Source organism: Nerophis lumbriciformis, linkage group LG03, assembly GCF_033978685.3.
Source record: "Nerophis lumbriciformis linkage group LG03, RoL_Nlum_v2.1, whole genome shotgun sequence".
Taxonomy (NCBI): domain Eukaryota; kingdom Metazoa; phylum Chordata; class Actinopteri; order Syngnathiformes; family Syngnathidae; genus Nerophis; species Nerophis lumbriciformis.
The window spans coordinates 8,708,387-8,735,946 of record NC_084550.2 but is presented as its reverse complement, the minus strand read 5'-3'; the positions used below and the strand labels follow the sequence as shown (position 1 = coordinate 8,735,946).

The 27,560-nt window shown below is 38.0% G+C and overlaps 2 protein-coding genes across 5 annotated transcripts in view; one reads left to right on the top strand and one right to left on the bottom strand.

Moving 5' to 3' along the window:
• Positions 1-3,602, top strand: part of LOC133578604 (leucine-rich repeat-containing protein 43-like) — a 62,362-nt gene extending 58,760 nt beyond the window's left edge. Inside the window, exon 12 of the mRNA XM_061933057.1 lies at positions 3,292-3,602. Coding sequence (XP_061789041.1) covers positions 3,292-3,428 — 137 coding nt within the window. The 3' untranslated portion in view covers positions 3,429-3,602. The remainder of the gene's footprint in view (positions 1-3,291) is intronic.
• The window catches only part of clip1a (CAP-GLY domain containing linker protein 1a), a 67,476-nt gene continuing 43,398 nt past the window's right edge, over positions 3,483-27,560 (bottom strand). For 2 of the 4 annotated variants that reach the window (XM_061933019.1, XM_061933036.1), the window contains 11 exons: positions 24,745-27,144; positions 22,012-22,149; positions 21,834-21,940; positions 21,627-21,747; positions 20,293-20,345; positions 20,177-20,197; positions 19,801-19,918; positions 16,684-16,813; positions 16,528-16,580; positions 11,353-11,471; positions 3,483-4,193 (listed from right to left, as the gene is read on the bottom strand). In XM_061933019.1, coding sequence (XP_061789003.1) covers positions 3,965-4,193; positions 11,353-11,471; positions 16,528-16,580; positions 16,684-16,813; positions 19,801-19,918; positions 20,177-20,197; positions 20,293-20,345; positions 21,627-21,747; positions 21,834-21,940; positions 22,012-22,149; positions 24,745-27,144 — 3,489 coding nt within the window. In that variant the 3' untranslated portion in view covers positions 3,483-3,964. The remainder of the gene's footprint in view (positions 4,194-11,352; positions 11,472-16,527; positions 16,581-16,683; positions 16,814-19,800; positions 19,919-20,176; positions 20,198-20,292; positions 20,346-21,626; positions 21,748-21,833; positions 21,941-22,011; positions 22,150-24,744; positions 27,145-27,560) is intronic. The other 2 variants (XM_061933027.1, XM_061933044.1) reach the window with 2 other exon arrangements.

The following is a 27,560-nucleotide window of genomic DNA, read 5'->3' as shown; positions in this document are numbered from 1 at the left end:
CCTCTATATTACAGCGTTTACAAGGACCTATAGCAAAAACAGTAGTCAAAGATCCTCTATGTGACAGGAGTGCTCTGTTATTTTTTTAGGGCCATACAGCAAAACTAAAATGCCGTTCAAGGAAACCTATGCAAAAAAAGGTAGTCAAAGATCCTCTATATTACAGCGTTTACAAGGACCTACAGCAAAAACAGTAGACAAAGATCCTCTATGTGACAGGAGTGCTCTGCTATTTTTTTAGGGTCACACAGGAAAACTAAAATGCTGTTCAAGGGAACCTATGCAAAAAAAGGCTAGTCAAAGATCCTCTATATTACAGCGTTTACAAGGACCTACAGCAAAAACAGTAGTCAAAGATCCTCTATTTTACAGCATTTACGAGGATCTATAGCAAAAACAATAGTCAAAGATATTTTAGGGCCAAAGAGGAAAACAAAAATGCAGTTCAAGGAAACCTATGCAAACAAAGCTAGTCAAAGATCCTCTATATTACAATGTTTACAAGGACCTACAGCAAAAAACAGTAGTCAAAGATCCTCTATATGACAGGAGTGCTCTGTTATTTTTTTAGGGCCATACAGGAAAACTAAAATGCCATTCAAGGAAACCTATGCAAAAACAGTAGTCAAAGATCCTCTATATTACAGCGTTTACAAGGACCTATAGCAAAAACAGTAGTCAAAGATCCTCTATGTGACAGGAGTGCTCTGTTATTTTTTTAGGGCCATACAGCAAAACTAAAATGCCGTTCAAGGAAACCTATGCAAAAAAAGGTAGTCAAAGATCCTCTATATTACAGCGTTTACAAGGACCTACAGCAAAAACAGTAGACAAAGATCCTCTATGTGACAGGAGTGCTCTGCTATTTTTTTAGGGTCACACAGGGAAACTAAAATGCTGTTCAAGGGAACCTATGCAAAAAAAGGCTAGTCAAAGATCCTCTATATTACAGCGTTTACAAGGACCTACAGCAAAAACAGTAGTCAAAGATCCTCTATATTACAATGTTTACAAAGACCTACAGCGAAAACAGTAGTCAAAGATCCTCTATATTACAATGTTTACAAAAGGAGGGGCCGTCTAAGCATACCCGCCCCCAAAGTGCCAAAAAGAAACATGACAGCGCGAGGAGAGATGCCAGGAGTGCACAGAGCGCGCACAGACCGAGACAGCGCGCGCGCAGAAAGGCAACGCGCGCGCGCAGAATGGCACCGCGCGCGCGCGCACGATGTGGAGAATCAGTGCACGATAACAGTTTTTATGCGCTCGGATTTTTGGCACTAATGTGACGCCATACATGTGCCTCACCATGCGAAAGTCCTGAGTTCCCAGGCTCATGTTCTCCCCGTGACTGCGTGGGCTTCCTCCCACCTCCAAAGACATGCACCTGGGGATAGGTTGATTGGCAACACTAAATGGTCCCTAGTGTGTGAATGTGAGTGTGAATGTTGGTGAGTGAGGTGGCGACTTGTCCAGGGTGTACCCCGCCTTCCGCCCGAATGCAGCTGAGATAGGCTCCAGCACCCTCCATGACCCCAAAAAGGAGAAGCGGTAGAAAATGGATGGGTCCTTGTCACACAACCCATGTGTTCCTAATATAGTGGTCATATACAGGTAAAAGCCAGTAAATTAGAATATTTTGAAAAACTTGATTTATTTCAGTAATTGCATTCAAAAGGTGTAACTTGTACATTATATTTATTCATTGCACACAGACTGATGCATTCAAATGTTTATTTCATTTAATTTTGATGATTTGAAGTGGCAACAAATGAAAATCCAAAATTCCGTGTGTCACAAAATTAGAATATTGTGTAAGGGTTACATTTTGAAGACACCTGGTGCCACAAACTAATCAGCTGATTAACTCAAAACACCTGCAAAGGGCTTTAAATGGTCTCTCAGTCCAGTTCTGAAGCCTACACAAACATGGGGAAGACTTCAGATTTGACAGCTGTCCAAAAGGCAACCATCGACACATTGCACAAGGAGGGAAAGACACAAAAGGTTATTGCTGAAGAGGCTGGCTGTTCTCAGAGCTCTGTGTCCAAACACATTAATGGAGAGGCAAAGGGAAGGAAAAACTGTGGTCAGAAAAAGTGTACAAGCGATAGGGATCACCGCGCCCTGGTCAAGATTGTGAAAAAAAACCCATTCAAAAATGTGGGGGAGATTCAGAAGGAGTGGACAGCTGCTGGAGTCAGTGCTTCAAGATCCACCACCAAGAGACGCTTGAAAGACATGGGTTTCAACTGCCGCATACCTCGTGTCAAGCCACTGTTGACCAAGAAACAGCGCGAAAAGCGTCTCACCTGGGCTAAGAAAAAAAAGAGCTGGACTGCTGCTGAGTGGTCCAAAGTCATGTTTTCTGACGAAAGCAAATTTTGCATTTCCTTTGGAAATCGAGGTCCCAGAGTCTGGAGGAAGACAGGAGAGGCACAGGATCCACGTTGCCTGAAGTCTAGTGTAAAGTTTCCACCATCAGTGATGGTTTGGGGTGCCATGTCATCTGCTGGTGTCGGTCCACTCTGTTTCCTGAGATCCAGGGTCAACGCAGCCGTCTACCAGCAAGTTTTAGAGCACTTCATGCTTCCTGCTGCTGACCTGCTCTATGGAGATGGAGATTTCAAGTTCCAACAGGACTTGGCGCCTGCACACAGCGCAAAATCTACCCGTGCCTGGTTTACGGACCATGGTATTTCTGTTCTAAATTGGCCCGCCAACTCCCCTGACCTTAGCCCCATAGAAAATCTGTGGGGTATTGTGAAAAGGAAGATGCAGAATGCCAGACCCAAAAACGCAGAAGAGTTGAAGGCCACTATCAGAGCAACCTGGGCTCTCATAACACCTGAGCAGTGCCAGAAACTCATCGACTCCATGCCACGCCGCATTAACGCAGTAATTGAGGCAAAAGGAGCTCCAACCAAGTATTGAGTATTGTACATGCTCATATTTTTCATTTTCATACTTTTCAGTTGGCCAACATTTCTAAAAATCCCTTTTTTGTATTAGCCTTAAGTAATATTCTAATTTTGTGACACACGGAATTTGGGATTTTCATTTGTTGCCACTTCAAATCATCAAAATTAAATGAAATAAACATTTGAATGCATCAGTCTGTGTGCAATGAATAAATATAATGTACAAGTTACACCTTTTGAATGCAATTACTGAAATAAATCAAGTTTTTCCAAAATATTCTAATTTACTGGCTTTTACCTGTATATAGTGTGTGTATGATGCAGTGAAAGGAAAAGAAAGTGACAACTGTGACTTCACACACCAACACAGGCGCAGAGTCCACCACCGTGGAGCTGAGCGTGGAACTAAAGAAATGGCGCAACGCGTGTGAAGTGGCACCGCTGTTACCTCCAGAACGAAGACAGCAGGGTCGATGGAAAGACGTTAGGAAGATTTTGGATACGTAACTTTTATTAATTTTTCCCCATGGACATCAAAAACCGTTTTATTTTATTACAAAAAAAAAAAAAAAAATGAATGTGTTTCTCACACGCACACAAAACCAAGAAGAAGTAAGGATGTGTGTGTGAAGTGTTTTTATAAGTGTTCAATGTTTTTAATAAAGCCAAAATGTCCTCGTGTCTTCCTCTCTCCTACATGCACATTATCAAACCTTTAAAAGTATTTCCCAGCATTAAAAAAATAAACTATGGCTTGCCAATTTTCAAACAAGACGACACTCCACGGTGTCTTTCTTCAAATAGACTTGATTTATATATATATATATATATATATTTATATTTGTCCACAAGCTGTGCAAACAACAATCAAGATATGGATCAATGAAGTCAACTCTGACAGACAATCGCTTCATGAGATGTGCGAAGATGGCGTACTTCTTATTTAAATAAGGGCTTGCATTAAAAAGCAACTCTGAACACTCAAACAGTCATCCAGCATTGGTGGGGAAAGAAGGAGGAAGGCAGTGATTGTGGGAGCGCCATCAGAATGTCTGGTCATCGTTGCAAGCGTCGGTCCAGTGGCCAAACATCTCGCAGGTGTTGCAGTATGGTCGCTCATCACCTTTGCTGCCGTGGTAGGAGCTGTGCGGCGGCGAGTCGGGCATCTGCTCCTGCGTGGGACAGTCCTCGGTGTCGTGCATGTCGAAGCAGTCGCAGATGTCGCAGAAGAGGCGTGGCGGCAGCTTCTTTTTCACGGGCTCCTTGTCCCCCCTGCAGCGGCAACGACAACATGGTGTTCAGTCTCCTGCGTTGGTAGAGAACCTCGGGCTGTGGAGCCACATGTGGCTCTTTTGATGAGCGCATCTGGCTCTCAGATCAATCTTAGCTGACGTTGCTTAACACGATAAGTCATGAATAATTCAGTGTTCAAAATAAGGTTCAAAATATAAAACATCTCATGCATTTTAATCCATCCATCCGTTTTCTACCGCACCTGTTCAAGAAGTCGCATTAATGGTAAGAAATATTTTTTTTAATTATTGGTTAGTGTTAGAATTATTTTAAGTTATCACAAAAACTTTGTGTTGAAATGAGTTCCCAGCGAGAAGACCAAAAGCTGTCTTTGAACCTACCAAGAAGCCGATATTATCGGACGATAAATGCTTTAAAATGTAATATCGGAAATTATCGGTATTGTTGTTTTTTATTATCGGTATCTTTTTTTTTTTTTTTTTTTTTTTTTAATTAAATCAACATAAAAAACACAAGATACACTTACAATTAGTGCACCAACCCAAAAAACCTTCCTCCCCCATTTACACTCATTCACACAAAAGGGTTGTTTCTTTCTGTTATTAATATTGTGGTTCCTACATTATATATCAATATATATCAATACAGTCTGCAAGGGATACAGTCCGTAAGCACACATGATTGTGCGTGCTGCTGGTCCACGAATAGTACTAACCTTTAACAGTTAATTTTACTAATTTTCATTAATTACTAGTTTCTATGTAACTGTTTTTATATTGTTTTACTTTCTTTTTTTTCAAGAAAATGTTTTTAATTTATTTATTTTATTTATTTATTTATTTTTTTAAAGTACCTTATCTTCACCATACCTGGTTGTCCAAATTAGGCATAATAATGTGTTAATTCCACGGCTGTATATATCGGTATCGGTTGATATCGGTATCGGTAATTAAAGAGTTGGACAATATCAGAATATCGGATATCGGCAAAAAGCCATTATCGGACATCCCTAAATTAAATAGATACACACACACACACACACATTATATATGTTGCAAATACTTTCAGGCACATAATAAAAAGAGAAACAACATCCATACTACTGGAATTACAATTGGAAAATTAAATAGATAAACACACACACACACACACACACAATATATATATATATATATATATATATATATATATATATATATATATATATATATATATATATATATATATATATATATATGTTATTGTATAATTGTAATAATAAATAATTTAATAATTTTACATATATACATAATCATTACATGTTTTATATACTATTATATTGTATTTTTTTAAACATAACATAAACACAAGATACACTTACAATTAGTGCACCAACCCAAAACACCTCCCTCCCCCATTTACACTCATTCACACAAAAGGGTTGTTTCTTTCTGTTATTAATATTGTGGTTCCTACATTATATATCAATATATATCAATACAGTCTGCAAGGGATACAGTCCGTAAGCACACATGATTGTGCGTGCTGCTGGTCCACTAATAGTACTAACACTTAATTTTACTCGTTTTCATTAAATACTAGTTTTTATGTAACTGTTTTTAAATTGTTTTACTTTCTTTTTTATTCAAGAAAATGTTTTTAATTTACTTATCTTATTTTATTTTATTAATTTTTTTAAAAAGAACCTTATCTTCACCATACCTGGTTGTCTAAATTAGGCATAATAATGTGTTGATTCCACGACTGTATATATCCGTATCGGTAATTAAGAGTTGGACAATATCGGAATATCGGATATCGGCAAAAAAGCCATTATCGGACATCCCTAGTAAGAAGTATTTTTTTTATTATTGGTTAGTGTTAGAATTATTTTAATTAAGTTATTACAAAAACTTTGTGTTGAAATGAGTTCCCAGCGAGAAGACCAAAAGCTGTCTTTGAACCTACCAAGAAGCCGATATTATCGGACGATAAATGCTTTAAAATGTAATATCGGAAATTATCGGTATTGTTTTTTTTTTTATTATCGGTATCTTTTTTTTAAAATTAAATCAACATAAAAAACACAAGATACACTTACAATTAGTGCACCAACCCAAAAAACCTCCCTAATTCACACAAAAGGGTTGTTTCTTTCTGTTATTAATATTGTGGTTCCTACATTATATATCAATATATATCAATACAGTCTGCAAGGGATACAGTCCGTAAGCACACATGATTGTGCGTGCTGCTGCTCCACTAATAGTACTAACACTTAATTTTACTCATTTTCATTAATTACTAGTTTCTATGTAACTGTTTTTATATTGTTTTACTTTCTTTTTTATTCAAGAAAATGTTTTTAATTTACTTATCTTATTTTATTTTATTATTATTTAAAAAAATAACCTTATCTTCACCTTACCTGGTTGTCTAAATTAGGCGTAATAATGTGTTAATTCCACGACTGTATGTATCGGTATCGGTTGATATCGGTATCGATAATTAAGAGTTGGACAATATCGGAATATCGGATATCGGCAAAAAAGCCATTATCGGACATCCCTAGTAAGAAGTTTTTTTTTTTATTATTGGTTAGTGTTAGAATTATTTTAATTAAGTTATCACAAAAACTTTGTGTTGAAATGAGTTCCCAGCGAGAAGACCAAAAGCTGTCTTTGAACCTACCAAGAAGCCGATATTATCGGACGATAAATGCTTTAAAATGTAATATCGGAAATTATCGGTACTGTTTTTTTTTTTTTTTTTATTATCGGTATTTTTTTTTGTTTTGTTTTTTATTAAATCAACATAAAAAACACAAGATACACTTACAATTAGTGCACCAACCCAAAAAACCTCCCTCCCCTCATTCACACAAAAGGGTTGTTTCTTTCTGTTATTAATATTGTGGTTCCTACATTATATATCAATATATATCAATACAGTCTGCAAGGGATACAGTCCGTAAGCACACATGATTGTGCGTGCTGCTGGTCCACTAATAGTACTAACACTTAATTTTACTAATTTTCATTAAATACTAGTTTCTATGTAACGGTTTTTAAATTGTTTTACTTTCTTTTTTATTCAAGAAAATGTTTTTAATTTACTTATCTTATTTTATTTTATTAATTTTTTTTAAAAAGAACCTTATCTTCACCATACCTGGTTGTCTAAATTAGGCATAATAATGTGTTAATTCCACGACTGTATATATCCGTATCGGTATCGGTAATTAAGAGTTGGACAATATCGGAATATCGGATATCGGCAAAAAAGCCATTATCGGACATCCCTAGTAAGAAGTTTTTTTTTTTATTATTGGTTAGTGTTAGAATTATTTTAATTAAGTTATCACAAAAACTTTGTGTTGAAATGAGTTCCCAGCGAGAAGACCAAAAGCTGTCTTTGAACCTACCAAGAAGCCGATATTATCGGACGATAAATGCTTTAAAATGTAATATCGGAAATTATCGGTATTGTTTTTTGTTTTTTTTATTATCGGTATCTTTTTTTTTTTTTTTTTTAATTAAATCAACATAAAAAACACAAGATACACTTACAATTAGTGGACCAACCCAAAAAACCTCCCTCCCCCATTTACACTCATTCACACAAAAGGGTTGTTTCTTTCTGTTATTAATATTCTGGTTCCTACATTATATATCAATATATATCAATACAGTCTGCAAGGGATACAGTCCGTAAGCACACATGATTGTGCGTGCTGCTGGTCCACTAATAGTACTAACCTTTAACACTTAATTTTACTCATTTTCATTAATTACTAGTTTCTATGTAACTGTTTTTATATTGTTTTACTTTCTTTTTTATTCAAGAAAATGTTTTTAATTTACTCATCTTATTTTATTTTATTAATTTTTTTAAAAAGAACCTTTTCTTCACCTTACCTGGTTGTCCAAATTAGGCATAATAATGTGTTAATTCCACAACTGTATATATCGGTATCGGTTGATATCGGTATCGGTAATTAAGAGTTGGACAATATCGGAATATCGGTTATCGGCAAAAAAGCCATTATCGGACATCCCTAGTAAGAAGTATTTTTTTTATTATTGGTTAGTGTTAGAATTATTTTATTTAAGTTATCACAAAAACTTTGTGTTGAAATGAGTTCCCAGCGAGAAGACCAAAAGCTGTCTTTGAACCTACCAAGACGGACGATAAATGCTTTAAAATGTAATATCGGAAATTATCGGTATTGTTGTTTTTTTTATTATCGGTATCTTTTTTTTTTAATTAAATCAACATAAAAAACACAAGATACACTTACAATTAGTGCACCAACCCAAAAAACCTCCCTCCCCCATTTACACTCATTCACACAAAAGGGTTGTTTCTTTCTGTTATTAATATTGTGGTTCCTACATTATATATCAATATATATCAATACAGTCTGCAAGGGATACAGTCCGTAAGCACACATGATTGTGCGTGCTGCTGGTCCACTAATAGTACTAACCTTTAACAGTTAATTTTACTAATTTTTATTCATTACTAGTTTCAATGTAACTGTTTTTATATTGTTTTACTTCCTTTTTTATTCAAGAAAATGTTTTTAATTTACTTATCTTATTTTATTTTATTAATTTTTTTTAAAAGAACCTTATCTTCACCTTACCTGGTTGTCTAAATTAGGCAAAATAATGTGTTAATTCCACAACTGTATATATCGGTATCGGTTGATATCTGTATCGGTAATTAAGAGTTGGGGAATATCGGATATCGGCAAAAAAGCCATTATCGGACATCCCTAGTAAGAAGAATTTTTTTTAATTATTTGTTAGTGTTAGAATTCTTTTATTTAAGTTATCACAAAAACTTTGTGTTGAAATGAGTTCCCAGCGAGAAGACCAAAAGCTGTCTTTGGACCTACCAAGAAGAAAGCTTGTAAAACTGCACTGTGTAAGGGGAGAAGCAACATGAAGGTGTTTGTTTCTTTCATGTATTGTAATCAACAGAAAGATATTGTTTTAATCAAAGGACTACAAAGCGGAGAGAAGGCAGGATCTGCCCAATTTCCAGACGACCTCTTTTTGAACCTCCTTTTTCAACTGTTTTACGAACCTCTTTTTGAACTGCTTATGACTTCTTTTTTGAACCGACCTTTTCTGTGAACTGCTTACGACCCTTGTCCTTTAGAAACAGCTATGACCATGTGGTTAGGGAAGGTCCAAATAAAAGAAGGAGGCGTGCAATCTTTTGGCAGAGCGTATTGACACTGTACAAGGGTTCAGATGTCCAAGCGTCGCTCCTCAAATTGAGCCAAATTGAATTCTGTCTCTGTTCATTTCCTCGCTTCTTGTCTTGTTTAATACCGTATTTTTCGGACTATAAGTCGCAGTTTTTTTTCATAGTTTGGCCGGGGGTGCGACTTATACTCAGGAGCGACTTATGTGTGAAATTATTAACACATTAGCGTAAAATATCAAATAATATTATTTATCTCATTCACGTAAGAGACTAGACGTATAAGATTTCATGGGATTTAGCGATTAGGAGTGACAGATTGTTTGGTAAACGTATAGCATGTTCTATATGTTATAGTTATTTGAATGACTCTTACCATAATATGTTACGTTAACATACCAGTTGGTTATTTATGCCTCATATAACGTACACTTATTCAGCCTGTTGTTCACTATTCTTTATTTATTTTAAACTGCCTTTCAAATGTCTATTCTTGGTGTGCGAAAAATATGGTAGATGTCATCAGTGTTTGAACCTGACAGTTAGCTTCAGAATAACAATGTTATTAAAAATAATACGGGAGTTATTATACTCTAAAAATATTGGTCTTACTTAAAAATGCACGCATTTAGTTGTATTTAGTGTTAAAAAAATATTATATGGCTCTCACGGAAATACATTTTAAAATATTTGGCTTTCATGGCTCTCTCAGCCAAAAAGGTTCCCGACCCCTGGTCTACTGGGTCACTAATTATCATCAAAGACTTCACACAACAGTACTTCTTACAAGTGGGGTGGTGATTTAAATCAGACTCAATAGTAGGAAATAATTTAAATATTTAATTGATTTTGTTACACCACCATCATAATTGTGATTAAAACTGTTACTCCATGATCTTGAAAATTTGAAGTATCACTATCAACATTGGTATGACCAATACTGGCCTGGTAACTACTTGGTATTGGATCGATACGCACATTTGTAGTATCAGCCAAAACTAATGCAAAGTATCCAAACAACGGAAAATTAAGTGCTTCTTACATTTGACCAGAAGTATAAATAGACACATTGCAAAAAGTAAGCAGGTAGTAACAGGAAATGAGTACGTAATAATAGTCTTAGAAAATCATGGAATAACTGGACATGATGCAAGATATCACCGCATAGGAGCTTTTGTAACCGCTTTTCAAATGGTTCTCTTATTAATATACCAAATAATTAATTCTGTCCGCTTTTTTGCCGATATCAGATATTGTCCAACTCTTAATTACTGATTCCGATATCAACCGATACCGATATATACAGTCATGGAATTAACACATTATTATGCCTAATTTTGTTGTGATGCCCCGCTGGATGCATTAAACAATGTAACAAGGTTTTCCAAAATAAATCAACTCAAGTGATAAAAAAAAGTGCCAACATGGCACTGCCATATTTATTATTGAAGTCACAAAGTGCATTATTTTTTTTTAACATGCCTCAAAACAGCAGCTTGGAATTTGGTGAGAGCATGAGGAGGTTGAGTTGGGGGGGAAGGGTAGGGAGTAGCGGGGGGTGTATATTGTAGAGTCCCGGAAGAGTTAGTGCTGCAAGGGATGCTGGGTATTTGTTCTGTTATGTTTATGTTGTGTTATGGTGCGGATGTTCTCCCGAAATGTGTTTGTCATTCTTGTTTGGTGTGGGTTCACAGTGTGGCGCATATTTGTAACAGTGTTAAAGTTGTTTATACGGCCACCCTCAGTGTGACCTGTATGGCTGTTGACCAAGTATGTGGTCAATGTGGACCCTGACTTAAACTAGTTGAAAAAGTTATTGGGGTGTTACCATTGAGTGGTCAATTGTACGGAATATGTACTGCACTGTGCAATCTACTAATACAAGTATCAACCAATCAAAGAAAGCCATGACCATTAGCTCACATCACATAAATATGCCACAAGAGACAACCACTGAGGTAAGCTAATTTATTTGACTTACCCGCCATAGTTGTCAACGTTGTTGCCGTTGAGCGCAGCGGCGGCCATTTTCTCCATCTTCTCCTTTTGCTCCTTATTTTTCTTCTGGAGGTCAACAATGACTGAATTCAAGAAGTCAATCTGTTTGAAGAAAAACACGTACAAAACAGTCAGGAACATGTTTTTTTTTAACAAAAGTTTTAAGAAAAGAAAACTCAAATTAAGGATGGGCATTTGAAAAAAATAAAAACTAAATAGAAATTGCTATTAGATATTGTTTTTAGAGTAAGCACCTTGTGAAAGTACCTGAGCTAATTAGCAGGAGCAGACATAGAAATGTTGGTGTTTGAGTGTTTGTGAGCAAGCAGGCCAGTGGAGAAGAATGAACATTAGGATGATAAGAATAAAAAGGTATATTGCAAATGATGCATACTTCCATCCACACCAAAAATAAGACATATCTCGGTTTTATTTATACCAGTGCATTTTGATTAAATCTTCTGGTTATTTCTTATATTTGGCTGTAGTTACAAGCTTGTGTAATATACTTTTAAAGAGCAACATGCAGGCCGAGAGCCCAAATGAATTGCGCCCTCTGCTGGTTGCTGCCACAGTGCTTGCCAATAGATGTTACAGTTATAAAATGCCCATCCCCTTTATTATATCCAAGGAAGGCTTCAGTGACGGACAACAGAAACATGGGACACCCAAAAACAAAGAGATGAGTGAGTACGAGGAACAGTTCAGCCTTGGCCTGGGCGAAATGGCATCAATTTATTTATAAAATCAAATCTCAGATTTTTTTCACCAAAAATTTGATTTACCATTTTTTCCCCCCCTTAAGTTTTAAAGAAACCAATTAATTCAAATGACAGATATAATATAAAAATAAGTTTTGCTTTTGTATAATCAAAAACTAGTAGTATGAAATGACACTGTATCTTACTGTTTGCACAATTAAATGTCTTATTTTTTTAATAGATACATTGCACTTTTTAGAAAATATTTTTTTACACTGCAAAAAGTGAAATCTAAGTAAGATGAAATATCTCAAATAAGGGTGATATTTGCTTATTTTCTGTCTGATAAGATAATTATTCTCACTAAGCAGATTTTATGTTAGAGTGTTTTACTTGTTTTAAGTGTTTTGGTCCTAAATGATCTAAGTAAGATATTACAGCTTGTTGCTGAGATTTGATGACCTATATTGAGTAAAACATGCTTGAAACTAGAATATCAACTGTTGCAAAGCTGTGTCATCAACACTCACAAGTATAAAACTACTTTTTTAAAGTAATAATTTCTTACTAGGGATGTCCGATAATGGCTTTTTACCGATATCCGATATTGTCCAACTCTTAATTACCGATACCGATATATACAGTAGTGGAATTAACACATTATTATGCCTAATTTGGACAACCAGGTATGGTGAAGATAAGGTCCTTTTTTTTAAAATTAATAAAATAAGATAAATAAATTAAAAACATTTTCTTGAATAAAAAAGTAAATAAAACAATATAAAAACAGTTACATAGAAACTAGTAATTAATGAAAATGAGTAAAATTAAGTGTTAAAGGTTAGTACTATTAGTGGACCAGCAGCACGCACAATCATGTGTGCTTACGGACTGTATCCCTTGCAGACTGTATTGATATATATTGATATATAATGTAGGAACCACAATATTAATAACAGAAAGAAACAACCCTTTTGTGTGAATGGGGGGAGGAAGGTTTTTGGGTTGGTGCACTAATTGTAAGTGTATATTGTGTTTTTTAAGTTGATTTAATAAAAAATAAAAAAAATAAAAAAACGATACCGATAAAAAAACAAAACGATACCGATAATTTCCGATATTACATTTTAAAGCATTTATCGGCCGATAATCTCTATTTCTTACTTTAAGCATGTAAAAAAAAAAAAATCATGACTTTGACACAATTGTGTCTCATAATTAAAACAGATGACAGCCAAATGGACTTTGCTGTTTTATTTTCAATGAAACAATAGAAAATACGTACTTATATACTAGTACAGTTGTTATTAGTGAGAATATACTTATTTTAAGGTATTTTTGGGTTCATTGAGGTTAGCTAATTTTACTTGTTTTGGAAAGTCTTGACAAGCCGAATTTTCTTGTTCTATTGGCAGATAATTTTACTTAGTTCAAATAAAACACCCCTAATTTTTGAATTTTTTTTCTTGTTTTTGAACACTGATTTTTTGCAGTGTGCATCTTACTTACTGTTAGCAAAATTAAAATTCTTATTTTTTGAACAGATACTTTTTAGAATTTTTTTTTTTTTTTTTTAAACTAAAATTTATTTTAGCTGTTGTAGCCAATTCTGGTATGAATACTGCGATGCTTTTGTTCATATGTGGATCAATATGCATTGTCTTAACCAGATAAAATTATTCAAAATAGAGCTTCTTATGGAAGGCAAAACTTCTGTCTTGACTTCTGTAAACAAACATTTAGCATATCATTGCATGCCAAATAATTAAACTCCAACTTTGAGATCGATAACACTTAAATCTCATGTCTTGAATAAAACACTTACAAACAATAAGATGTAACATCTCTATAGTTTAGTAAGTGGATAAAAACAGGCTTTTTCAATGTTTGGGCACCACATCTTTAGCTACACACTGCAAAAAGTCAGTGTTCAATAACAAGAAAAAAAAAATACAAAAATGAGGGGTATTTTATTTGAACCAAGCAAAATTATCTGCCAATAGAACAAGAACATTTGGCTTGTCAAGACTTTCCAAAACAAGTAAAATTAGCTAACCTCAATGAACCCAAAAATACCTTAAAATAAGTATATTCTCACTAATAACAAGTGCACTTTTCTTGGTAGAAAAAAAAAAGAGACCTTTTTACTCAATATGTTGAAAAATATTCTTAAATTAAGTAAATGCTAGTGCCATTATCTTGACATAATGATATGCAATCGGCATTCCATTTCTTGAAACCAGCAAACTTATACTAAAAACTAATTTATTGTTCTTAATGGAAAGGCAACAAGGCAACCGCTTGTTACTCTCGGGGTCTACTAGCCGCTCAGGCAAATCATATTGTCTAAAAATGCATTTTTCCATGGATAACATGACATCATCGCGCCAAGTGCGTGCTCTTTCAGTCAATTAGTGCGTATATATACAGCCCGGCCACCGGCCAAATTTTTTTTATTGTAATTTTGAAGATTTTATCTGAATGTGCATGAACTATTTCTGTTCAAAATTGTTAGAAATGTCACATGTTAAATGTTTAAATATTAACTGTCAGTTTACTGTACTGTGCCAACTGTACTACTATATGAGTACGTATTTTCTATTGTTTCATTGAAAATAAAACAGCAAAGTCCATTTGGCTGTCATCTGTTTTAATTATGAGACACAATTGTGTCAAAATCATGATTTTTTTTTTCATGCTTGAAGTAAGAAATTATTACTTTAAAAAAGTAGTTTTATACTTGTGAGTGTTGATGACACAGCTTTGCAACAGTTGATATTCTAGTTTCAAGCATGTTTTACTCAATATAGGTCATCAAATTTCAGCAACAAGCTGTAATATCTTACTGAGATCATTTAGGACCAAAACACTTAAAACAAGTAAAACACTAACATAAAATCTGCTTAGTGAGAAGAATGATCTTATCAGACAGAAAATAAGCAAATATCACCCTTATTTGAGATATTTCATCTTACTTAGATTTCAGTTTTTGCAGTGCATGCATGACAACTGCTTCAGTCATTTTCTAATGTGCTTCTTTCTCATTCATGGTACCTTGTGTAAATTATTAAGCTGCTTTTTAGTGGGAGTTTGTTGTTACGGTCTTGTTCGCCTTGTAAAGAGTTGAATTCCCCACACTCGACTTATCGCTTCGATATCAGATGGTGAAATAAGTTTGTTGTGCTGCTGTCTTTTTTTTTTCCCAATAAACTTTGCAGCATGCAGTCACCACTGACAACAACTATTCTTTTCTTTGGAACAAATGCCTCGCTCTCGTTTGCGTTAGCATTAGCCATGTTTTGCTAGGCATGTGAATCTTTGCTGAGGAAGTAAGGGGGACATTGGAAGCTATGGAAGCTCACAAAAACGCTGTCGCAAGAGGAGAAAAACATTGATTTTTTATTTTTTTTTAAATGGTCTGCAACAAAAACAAATTATTTATTAGAGATGTCCGATAATGGCTTTTTTGCCGATATCCGATATTGTCCAACTCTTAATTACCGATTCCGATATCAACAGTCGTGGAATTAACACATTATTATGCCTAATTTTGTTGTGATGCCCTGCTGGATGCATTAAACAATGTAACTTTACCATGAATTAATTAATGTGGAACCCGACTTAAACAGGTTGAAAAACTTATTGGGGTGTTACCATTTAGTGGTCAATTGTACGGAATATGTACTGTACTGTGCACTCTACTAATACAAGTTTCAATCAATCAATCCAAAAAAAGGTTTTCCAAAATAAGAGAACTTCAACTCCAGTTATGGAAAAAAGTGCAAACATGGCACTGCCATATTTATTATTGAAGTCACAAAGTGCTTTTTTTATTTTTATTTTTTTAACATGCCTCAAAACAGCTTGGAATTTGGGACATGGTTAAAGTCATTAATTTTACTTTTTGAAACCGATAATTTCCCATATTACATATTAATGCATTTATCGGACATCTCTAGTATTTATCAATAAATGTGATTTATCGCCCAGGCTAGGCCAGTGTTGACATGTAAGTGACATATGTTGACCGTGACACAAACGCATGCATGAGTGAAGCGAAACGTCAACAAACCGCTGCCTGATGGCGGTGCAGCATTGGCAACATCAGAGACAGAGCACACCATTGGGATTTAAAAGAGAAGGAAAAAAAATAAAAGGTTCCAATTAGAACCCACCTAGACAACACACATTATTCATGACACAGTATAACATTCTAAAGTAGATCTGTGTTGGTTTGTCCGCAACCATTTTAACCTCTTTAAAACATTATACTGTCACAATCAACACTTAACTCATGTCATGGTTCCGTACGACTGCCCCAAGTATGAAAGGTGATAGAACATTTGAAAAAACCTTGATTAAAAACACCTTTATGGGGCAGGGTAGGGAAGGGAAGCAACTTTGCACACAATTCATGACCCATCCAGTAAGAACACACAATGAAAAGGACAGTGTACCTGATTCACTGCAGTGTCCTTGTCTTCTCTCAGTTGGTCCAGAACTGCATCACCTGCAAACATGGGAACAATTAAACTATGTCACTGTGTGGAAGAGAGTGCTGACACACCTAATAATATATATATATATTTTTTTTTAACTAAGTAAAACAAAACCTGTGGGGGCAGCTTGCTGCTGTTCCAGTCTCTCCACACGCTCCTTGAGCTGAGCCTTGTCCTGCTCCAAGGCCTCAATAACTCCCTGCAACGTATTGGCCGAGGCACTTTTTCCACGCAAAGCAGCGAGCTGCAAGAACACACCACATTGGCAGATCAGGAACACACGCATGACTGACAACACGCCATGAATTTTACCATGAATTTTACCATGAATTGATTAACGTGGACCCCGACTTAAACAAGTTGAAAAACATGTTGGGGTGTTACCATTTAGTGGTCAATTGTACGGAATAGGTACTCAACTGTGCAATCTACTAATAAAAGTTTCAATCAATCAAAAAAACGCGTTTATGATCAGCGTTCCAACGCCTGGGAAAATCTGAGAACTTTTAGGATCCATTTCAAGCTAATTCTGGTGATTTAATACGATTACATGTCAACATACTTTGGTAAACAATGCATAAATAACCACGTTTCATAGCAAACAATTGGTGATGTTTCTCATGCCTTTTAGTACAAACGATCATTTAGTGTAGTGGCTTCAAAATGTACGGTATTACTTTTTTAAACGCCGCTGTACGGAGTGGTACACGGACGTAGGGGGAAGTACAGAGCGCCAATAAACCTTAAAGGCACTGCGTTTGCGTGCCGGCCCAATCACATAATATCTATGGCTTTTCACACACACAAGCCATACAGGTCACACTGAGGGTGGCCGTATAAACAAGTTTAACACTGTTACAAATATGCGGAAATTGGTATAAAACAGTTGCATATTTTTATACATTTTCTGCAGTACATTATATTATTAGAGAGGTCCGATAATATCGGACTGCCGATATAATCGGCCGATAAATGCTTTAAAATGTAATATCGGAAATTATCGGTATCGGTTTATTATATGACCGAAATAATCTCATTTCATTCAATTTGGAAAAGTATCAAAAAGTATCGATATGCATGTTGGTACCGGTGTCGGTACTAAATTATTGGTATCGGGACAACCCTAATGGACACACACAATGATGTGTTCCAAGAAGAGCTTACTAAAAGCACTTTTAAATTGCCTACATTCCAGTATGAAGGCTACATTTTGGAAACCCTCTCAGACCTAGAACAGGGTCCAACCCAGCGAGTCTGCATTTATAGTATTGATGATTGTAAACAGCCCTGCGATGAGGTGGCGACTTGTCCGGGGTGTGCCCCGCCTTCCGCCCGATTGTAGCTGAGATGGGCTCCAGCGCCCCCCGTGACCCCGAAGGGAATAAGCGTATGACTTTTTACAACGCCGCTGTACGGAGTGGTACACGGACGTCGGGAGAAGTACAGAGCGCCAATAAACCTTAAAGGCACTGCCTTTGCGTGCCGGCCCAATCACATAATATCTACGGCTTTTCACACACACACAAGCCATGCAGGTCACACTGAGGGTGGCCGTATAAACAACTTTAACACTGTTACAAATATGCGCCACACTGTGAACCCACACCAAACAAGAATGACAAACACGTTTCGGGAGAACATCCGCACCGTAACACAACAGAACAAATACCCAGAACCCCTTGGGGCACTAACTCGTCCGGGACGCTACAATATACACCCCCCGCTACCCACTCGGTATATCCATCTAATTTACTACCGCTTGTCCCTATAACATTTAAAATAATAATTAAAAAATAAGTAAAATAATATTAATGTATGGTATTCATGTTCATTCACACACCTTTCACATATGTCATGTCAAATATATAATATAAATCAATTAACATGTTAGGTGGGTGTGCATTTGGTAATAATACAAATTGTTATTCGTGTTTCTACTTACGTATAAAATACTACACGGTCTAGCTTTATCCTATCTTGCCGATTGTATTGTACCATATGTACCGGCAAGAAACCTGCGTTCAAAGAACTCTGGCTTATTAGTGATTCCCAGAGCCCATAAAAAGTCTGCGGGCTATAGAGCGTTTTCCATTCGGGCTCCAATACTCTGGAATCCCCTCCCGGTAACAGTTAGAGATGCTACCTCAGTAGAAGCATTTAAGTCCCATCTTAAAACTCATTTGTATACTCTAGCCTTTAAATAGACCCCCCTTTTTAGACCAGTTTGTCTTCTGTTTCTTTTCTTTTCTCCTCTGCCTCCTCGCCGGGTTATTCCGGTTCCGGTGACCATGGATGAAGTGCTGGCTGTCCAGAGTTGGGACCCGGGGTGGACCGCTCGCCTGTGCATCGGTTGGGGACATCTCTGCGCTGCTGACCCGTCTCCGCTCGGGATGATCTCCTGCTGGTCTCCTGCTGGCCCCACTATGGACTGGACTCTCACTACTATGTTAGATCCACTAAGGGCTGTTCTTTTACAATATTATGTCACTCGACATCCATTGCTTTCGATCTCCCCTAGAGAGGGGGGTTACCCACATATGCGGTTTCTCATAGTCATTCACATCGACGTCCCTTATGTGGGCTCTGTACCGAGGATGTCGTTGTGGCTTGTACAGCCCTTTGAGACTTTTGTGATTTAGGGCTATATAAATAAACATTGATTGATTTCTGTTGCACACCAACCTGACAGCCACCAATATATGTGTGTGTCGGGTGGGTATCATACAAATAAAAAGACTCAGTGATTAATTCAAATGTTCAATCTTTGCGGGGAATATTGGCCTGTGGATTTGTGGATCGCATAGAGGACAGTCGGGTTGATGAATCACGCCGTAGTGCCATTCACATCTGACACTAACTCTTATTAGCGCGCGTGACTTTGGGCACTTGGAAGTAATATTGTTGTGTTACAAACTTTTGTGTGGTGTTGCTTTCTTTTTTGTGATTATTTCAAGTTGATTATCATCTACCCGTCCATCGTAGTGACAATTGAGCTGAATATGACAGCGTGTCATAATTAGTCAGCTGGATTAAAAAAAAAAAAAATACAGATAGCAGTATCATCAGTCTAGAATCTTAACGGTCTTCCTAGATCGACCCAATTATGTACCAGTACCAAAAAATACCGGTTCACGGTATACATTCCTACATGCCAATATCTCCAACTAAAACTGAAAGGGAAAATAATTTATGAATGGCAGATTTTGTCATAAATGCTTCAATTAGCCTCACCTCAGTCTTCACTGCCTCCATCTGCTCCTCCTTCTCCGACATTAAGGCACTGTTTTTAAGGGCGGACTTCTGGAACTCGGCCTTCTGCTTGTCCATCTTCTTCTTTAAGGTGCTCTCGCTGTCAGGCGGGGACATCATGCACATTTAGAAAGGATTATAATGTACAGTGAGTGATTACCATATGGCGCTTTGATTAGAGGTATCTAATTCTCTGGAACCCTGAGTGATGAATGTGCACTATCATTAGATAGATAGTACTTTATTGATTCCTTCAGGAGAGTTCCCTCAGGAAAATTAAAATTCCAGCAGCAGTGTACAAAATTGAGATCGAATTTAAAATGATGTGATGACGACCACAGGATGAACAGTGAAGTACCTGAAGGCATAACTTGGCAGGCTTTGAAAGGAATAAAAAAAGCATTTGACATACATTAAGCGTTGTTTCTTAGCAACTGTCAATTTGAAATGATTGGTGAGATTTAAAACCCTCACCTTTGCTCCAGCTCCTTCAACTGTGTTTGGAGTTTTGAGCACTCATCCTTGAGCTGAAAAAACATACAAAGTTCAGTCATGATAAAGGTGACAATGTTCTTCATATGCTTTAAGTCAGGGGTGCTCATTACGTCGATCGCGAGCTACCGGTCGATCTCGGAGGGTGTGTCAGTCGATCACCAGCCAGGCATTAAAAAAATAGTCCTAAAAATGAGCGATCATAAATCTTCACTATGACGTCACTTTCGTCACTTGATTGACATTCACGGCACCCGAGGGTCTTCTGAGATGACGCTGACTGCTGCCAGCTCATTAAAATTACCGACTGGAAGGCGAGAAACACTTTATTTCAACAGACTCTGGCGCCGTACCTGTCGTCAAAACTCCAAAGACCGACTGCACAGTTGCACAGTTGCGCTAACAAAACGAGTCTCAGAAAGCTGGCGTGCACAAGCTAGCAAGCTACGGAGTTTGCCGACAATGTATTTCTTGTAAAGTGTATACAAAGGAGTACGGAAGCTGGACAAATAAGATGCCAAAAACCAACCACTTTCATGTGGTATTGGACAGAAAGGAGGACTTTTTTTCTCCTCCATTCGAAAATGCGGACGTTTTTAGCACCACTGTCTGATTCCAATCAATGCAAGTCATCAGAATCAGGTAATACACCAACTTATATTCTTGTCTTCATGAAAGAAAGGAATCTATATGTGTTAAACATGCTTGTATTATCATTAAACACCTTTAACTTGTTAACAATATTAACTATATGTGTTAAACATGCTTGTATTATCTTTAAACACCTTTAACTTATTAATAATATTAACTATATGTATTAAACATGCTTGTATTATCATTAAACACCTTTAACTTGTTAACAATATTAATTATATGTATTAAACATGCTTGTATTATCTTTAAACACCTTTAACTTGTTAACAATATTAACTATATGTATTAAACATACTTGTATTATCATTAAACACCTTTAATTTATTAACAATATTAACTATATGTATTAAACATTCTTGTATTATCATTAAACACCTTTAATGTATTAACAATATTAACTATGTGTTAAACATGATTGCATTATCATTAAACACCTTTAATTTATTAACAATATTAACTATATGTGTTAAACATGCTTGCACTATCATTAAACACCTTTGACTTATTAACAAAAACATATATTTCATAAATAAGTAAATATAAATTATATATATGAATGAGGTAGATCCCCACGACTTGATCAATTGAAAAGTAGCTCGCCTGCAGAAAAAGTGTGAGCACCCCTGCTTTAAGTTGAATTATAGAGGTGTGAAAAGTACCACCTTCCCAAGTTCGCCGTGGTCCTGCTGACTGTTCTGAAGGTTCTGAGTCAGTTTCTTGTTCTCATCTTGCAACGTCTGCAGGGACTGTGACTTTGTGGAAAGCACTTCTTTAAGCTTCTCTCTGAATACAAGTAAACACGTTAATACTGCACACAGACGAAAAGTAGACTGATGCAGTGGCCTGTGGATGGCAGTTGGCACACGTACATTTCCTGAGACAGACTCTTTGTCTTCTGTGTCTCTGTGCAAAGATGCTCTTTGGATGCAGTCAGGTCTTCCTGGTGCTTGGAACTTTCTTGTTTCAGCGCTTCAAGCTAAACCAGAAACGAATGAACAAATGTGTTTTCTGTTTTTTAAGACACTTCAGTCATCATTTCGGCATTACCTGTGTTTCCAGGTCCTGCTTAGATGTGTGAAGACCCTCAAGCAGAGCTTTGGCTTCACTCTTCTCCTGAAGCAGTGCATCTCTCTCTTTAGTGAGTTGATCAACAGCCTCACCAGTTTTACCAGAAGCCTCAGAGGCCTAAACCGAGTAAGAACATTTTAGAATCGTTTGTTGGGTTTTAGTGTTTGATAACCTTAACTAATAATCAGTAGGTCATGTTAGGACGACATTGCTAAGACAAGGTTTGATTAGAGACAACATTTAATCATTTAGATTGACTGCATGCTGGTATCATAAAAATAATAAAATTACTGTGATCCATTTCATTAAACACAAATGACTAGTGTGAATAACTGACATAACGTTTACAGTGAACCTGTGGCCTTAGAACGGATATAGATGGAGGCTTCTCAGACAACTGTTATAACTGCTCATATTATTACATCTCTGTCAGTGTCAATCAAAACTAAAAATCCTGATCATCAAAAATTTCATCCAATGGCTCGTCTGGAAGCAAGAGTCGAAGTCAAAATGGAAAGCACTACTTGCGAGAAACCGGCACAGGCGCTGTTTGCGACATTAAGAAGAATAATGACTCCAGCTACGGATAGGGATGGGTATCATTCACATTTGAACCGCTACAATGCCAATTCCTGGTAACTGGGAATCGATATCGATACTCAACGGCAACAATTTTCAGTACTTTTGTGTTTGTTAATTGCTTGATAATAAAATGTTTATTTTTAATGTGACATTTAAAAAGGGTGGAGTGCCATCTGCGGGTTGCGGAGGAGAGTCTGCCCCAAGTGGAGGAGTTCAAGTACCTCGGAGTCTTGTTCACGAGTGAGGGAAGAGTGGATGGTGAGATCGACAGGCGGATCGGTGCAGCGTCTTCAGTAATGCGGACGCTGTATCGATCAGTTTAGTGGCCTAGTGGTTAGAGTGTCGGTAGGTTGTGAGTTCAAACCCCGGCCGAGTCATACCAAAGACTATAAAAATGGGACCCATTACCTCCCTGCTTGGCACTCAGCATCAAGGGTTGGAATTGGGGGTTAAATCACCAAAAATGATTCCCGGGCGCGGCCACCGCTGCTGCCCACTGCTCTCCTCACCTCCCAGGGGGTGAACAAGGGGATGGGTCAAATGCAGAGGACAAATTTTACCACACCTAGTGTGTGTGTGACAATCATTGGTACTTTAACTTTAACTTTGCGGTGAAGAAGGAGCTGAGCCGGAAGGCAAAGCTCTCAATTTACCGGTCGATCTACGTTCCCATTCTCACCTATGGTCATGAGCTTTGGGTTATGACCGAAAGGACAAGATCACGGGTACAAGCGGCCGAAATGGGTTTCCTCCGCCGGGTGGCGGGGCTCTCCCTTAGAGATAGGGTGAGAAGCTCTGTCATCCGGGAGGAACTCAAAGTAAGGCCGCTGCTCCTCCACATCGAGAGGAGCCAGATGTGGTGGTTCGAGCATCTGGTCAGGATGCCACTCGAACATCTCCCTAGGGAGGTGTTTAGGGCACGTCCGACCGATAGGAGGCCACGGGGAAGACCCAGGACACGTTGGGAAGACTATGTCTCCCGGCTAACCTGGGAACGCCTCGGGATACCCCGGGAAGAGCTGGACGAAGTGGCGGGGGAGAGGGAAATCTGGGCTTCCCTGCTTAGGCTGCTGCCCCCGCGACCCAACCTCGGATAAGCGGAAGAAGATGGATGGATGGACATTTAAAAATTAGCACTTTATGATAACTGTGCTGTCAAGTTGGTATGTCCGGTTTTCTTATTACACTGCTCCCCTCACCTCCCAGGGGGTGATCAAGGGTGATGGGTCAAATACAGAGAATAATTTTGCCACACCTAGTGTGTGTGACAATCATGGGTACTTTACCTTTAACTTGAGTCTGATTTTCAATGTATTTGCCCTTCCAAAACATTAGATGGCAGTACTGTATAGGCTATTTATTTATTTCAGTTTTTCAATGGCGCTGAATGTATTACGTTGTGCGCTACAAAGTGTTTATACTGTAAGTATTGTACTTATTACACACCCACTGTTTGATTGTAACATTCATCTTAGTTGTAGTTTTCATTACCAAAATTGGAGGTGTTGAAATCGCCATGTCTCTGGCAAATCTAATTTAAATTAGCATCAAGCCAGCGCATGGAAGAGTGGAGGCTTACTTTACGTTCGAGCATTTTTATACCAAGCACACTTGCTTTATTGGTGTGCAACATTAGTTAGAGGGAGTTTGGCTGAAACCACGCTGAGTGCTGCTTGAGTAATTGTTTCCTTGAGCCGGTGTTTATTCTGCAACTGGACATGACGAAATATGGCATCATTATACCCGGTAGTACCAATGGAATTCTGTCTGTGCCTATAAAAGTACTAAATTCGGTAAAGGATACATTTTAAGTGTTGGATTTTATTAGGTGTCAAAAGTAAAAGGTAAGGGTTTGGCACCAATGCAGAACAGGACTTTGGAAAGCTTTTCATTGGGTCAACACCAACAAAAGTCCCACAATACGTTTCAGGTTGGATCACGTTATAAGCCCACAGGAGTGAAGGTAAAAAGGCTGGACACAAAGTATGGTTAGTAAATGGAGGATGAAAATTATGACATGCAAATAAAAAGCTGGGAAAGGAGCAAGCATGCAGTGACACGGTCATTGGCCCAGCAACATGAAGGTGTTTGTGTCAGTGGCGACTACTATCAGAACTACCGAAGGAATACCTCGAGCTGCTTAGCAACGGCATGTTTCAGTTGGGACTGGAGCTGCGCAACCTGCTGGGCGGCCTCGTCCCTCTCCGCTTTCAGTGTGTCCTTTGCGGCTGCTAAGTTAGCGGCGCTGGAAGAGATCTCGTCCCGGGCGCTGGCAGAAGCACTAAGTTGAGCCTTAGCTGCCTCACACTGCTTCTCCAACGCGGCCTTGTCCGCTCGGTAGACCTCAACGTCCTCTTCCAGCTGCTTGTTGCCTGCCTGAGACTTCTCTAACTCTCTAATGAGTTGGGACTTTTCTGCAAGCCATTTTTCTTGGCTAGATTGTAGAGAAGAAATATCCTGCTCTAACCGATGCTGTCCTGACAATAGGTCCTCTTTCTCGGTCATAAGGGCAGTCATCTGTTTATCCATCTGGTCAAGTTTTAATAAAAGCTCTTGTTTGCCTTCAGATAAGTGGTGACCTTCTTGCTCTTGCTCTTTCAGTTGCGCTTTCATATCTTCCATCTTCGCCATTAAAGACACTTTTTGCTCACTTGTGTTCTTGAGCTGAGAGGAAATTTCTTCATTGTCCTGCTGAAGTTTGGACAAGGAGTTTTGCAGCTTTTCTACTTGTTTAGAGACATCGTCCTTGTCAGATGTGGCTTTAGAACGTTCATTACATTCCACCTGTAGCTGGTCCTCAAGATGACACTTTGCCTCGGACAACGATGCAGTCTGTGTTTTCAGCTCCTGGATCTCCTGGAGCAGATTTTTCTTTTCGGTCTGCAGCAACTCCATTTTTGTGTCGGCTTCAACCTGTGACGACTGCAGTTGTCTGCAACGTGTTGTGAGATCTGCGATCGAGTTCTCAGAATTTGTTTCTAGCCTGCTATGCACTTGAGCAAGATCAGCGTTGGACTTTTCGAGGAGCTCAATATCTGAAGAGCATTTCTTCAGCTTGTTCTGGAGTTCGGCCTTTTCCTTTCTCAAGGAGGTCAACTCGGTCTCTGCTACCTCTTTTTGGCATTTAGTTTCCTGTAGTGTCAATTCCAAATGAGACTCCACTTGCCTAAGATCAGTATTAGCTCTGGAGCAGCTGTCCAACTGGTCTTTTGTTGTTCGGACATCGCTTGCTAGCTTATCGCGTTCAAGTGAAAGAACACTAATGTCAGATATGGCCTTTGTGTGCTGCCCTTCTAACTCTCCCTTCTCGCCCGCCAGACGATCATAATCCATTTTGTGCTGCTCAAGTACTGCCTCTAGAGTCAGAGTCTCTTTTCTCAAAGCATGCAGAGCCTCAGCGTTTTCGGAATTCTGCGTGCAGAACAACTGTCTTTCTTGTTCAAACGATACCAATGCTTCGTTCAGCTTGTCACTGGATTGAGTCAGCTGTTCAGCGGAGTCCTGGAGCTTCTCCTTTAGCTCTTCAATTTCTTTCACAAGCTCCTCTTTCTCTTTGCATACTTTTCTTTGGATGGAGAGTAAGTCCTCCTTTTCCTGCATGAGCTGAAACCTTTCGGAATCAGTAACCTGACTGCTGGTCTTGAATTCTTCCAGCATCTGGACGAGGCTAAGTCTAGATGCCTTCAGGTCTTCGCATTCATGGACAGAACCATCCAAGTCTTTTTTGGTGAGACTGAGCTTATTCTGGAGCTCCTCCTTTATCCTCTCCAGGTTCTTCCTATCCAGAGTGGCATCACTGATTTCAGAAGACATGGTGTCCTTTTCTTTAGTTAAGGTCTCTGTGAGGGCCTGCAGCTGGCTAATCTTCATTGTCAGATCTTCTTTCTCCAAGTTTAATGATTGCAGTTTGGCCTGCATCTCAGCGTTCTTAGCATCAAGAGAATTTTTGGCATTTTTAGCAGCATCTCTCTCTAAAATGAGACTTTCATTCTCACACGTGAGTTTAGACCGGCTTTCCTGGAGTTCTTCTTCAAGCCTGCTTCGTTCTTTGCAGACATTTTCATAGTCCTCAAGCAGCTGCTTGTTTTTAGCTTCAATCAGAAGTTTCTTCTCATTCTGTTTCTGGAGCTCTGCAATATCAGCCTGGTGAGTTCCATTAGTTTTCTTCAGGTTTGTGTTGTCCGTCTGTACTTCCTGAAGACAACTTATAAGCTCCTCCACCTTCTTGCTCAAAGAGGTTATTTCTTGATCAGAATGCCTGTTGCTGTCAAGTAATTCCTCTTTACTCTGTGAAAGTGTTGCTATGGTCACTAACAGCTCCTCATTTTGGGCAGAAAGGTCCCGCAGGCGAGGCTCCAGACCGGAGAGCTTGTTTTCCACATCCGATAGTTCTTTTTCCAGTTTGCCTTTCTCAGCATAAACATCCTCCCTTTCCTTACACTTCTGTTCCAGATCTAGAGTCTGCTTCTCCAGTTTTTTGGACAAGTGTTCAACATCATGCTTGGAGGAGTCAAGCTCAGCAGAAAGGCACTGGGGGAAATGAAGTTGAAAAAGTAGGGAAATGTATGCAAACCAAGGGAAAATATAAGATGACTCCAAAACAAACCAAGCTGATATGGTTGAATGCAAATGGAAAGGTTAAACTGCAGAAGCTTTTTTTCACAAATGTAAAAAATTACACCACAGCGAAACACCAAAACCATCAAGTAAAACATTTTCACTTTACCTTTTAATAATAATAAAATGTAAAAAGCAGAATTAAAGATTAATCATAGATTAAAGAAGGTCACTGTGTTGGTAAGAGAAATGTTGAATTATATCTCTATGTACAAATTCACTACTTCCAGCTTATTGATGCAGTTTAACTCTAAATGTTGTTCAATCTTCTACATGAAGTAAGAATTTTAATCAAACTCCAAGTGAAAATGTTCTGCTCAAATAGGTTG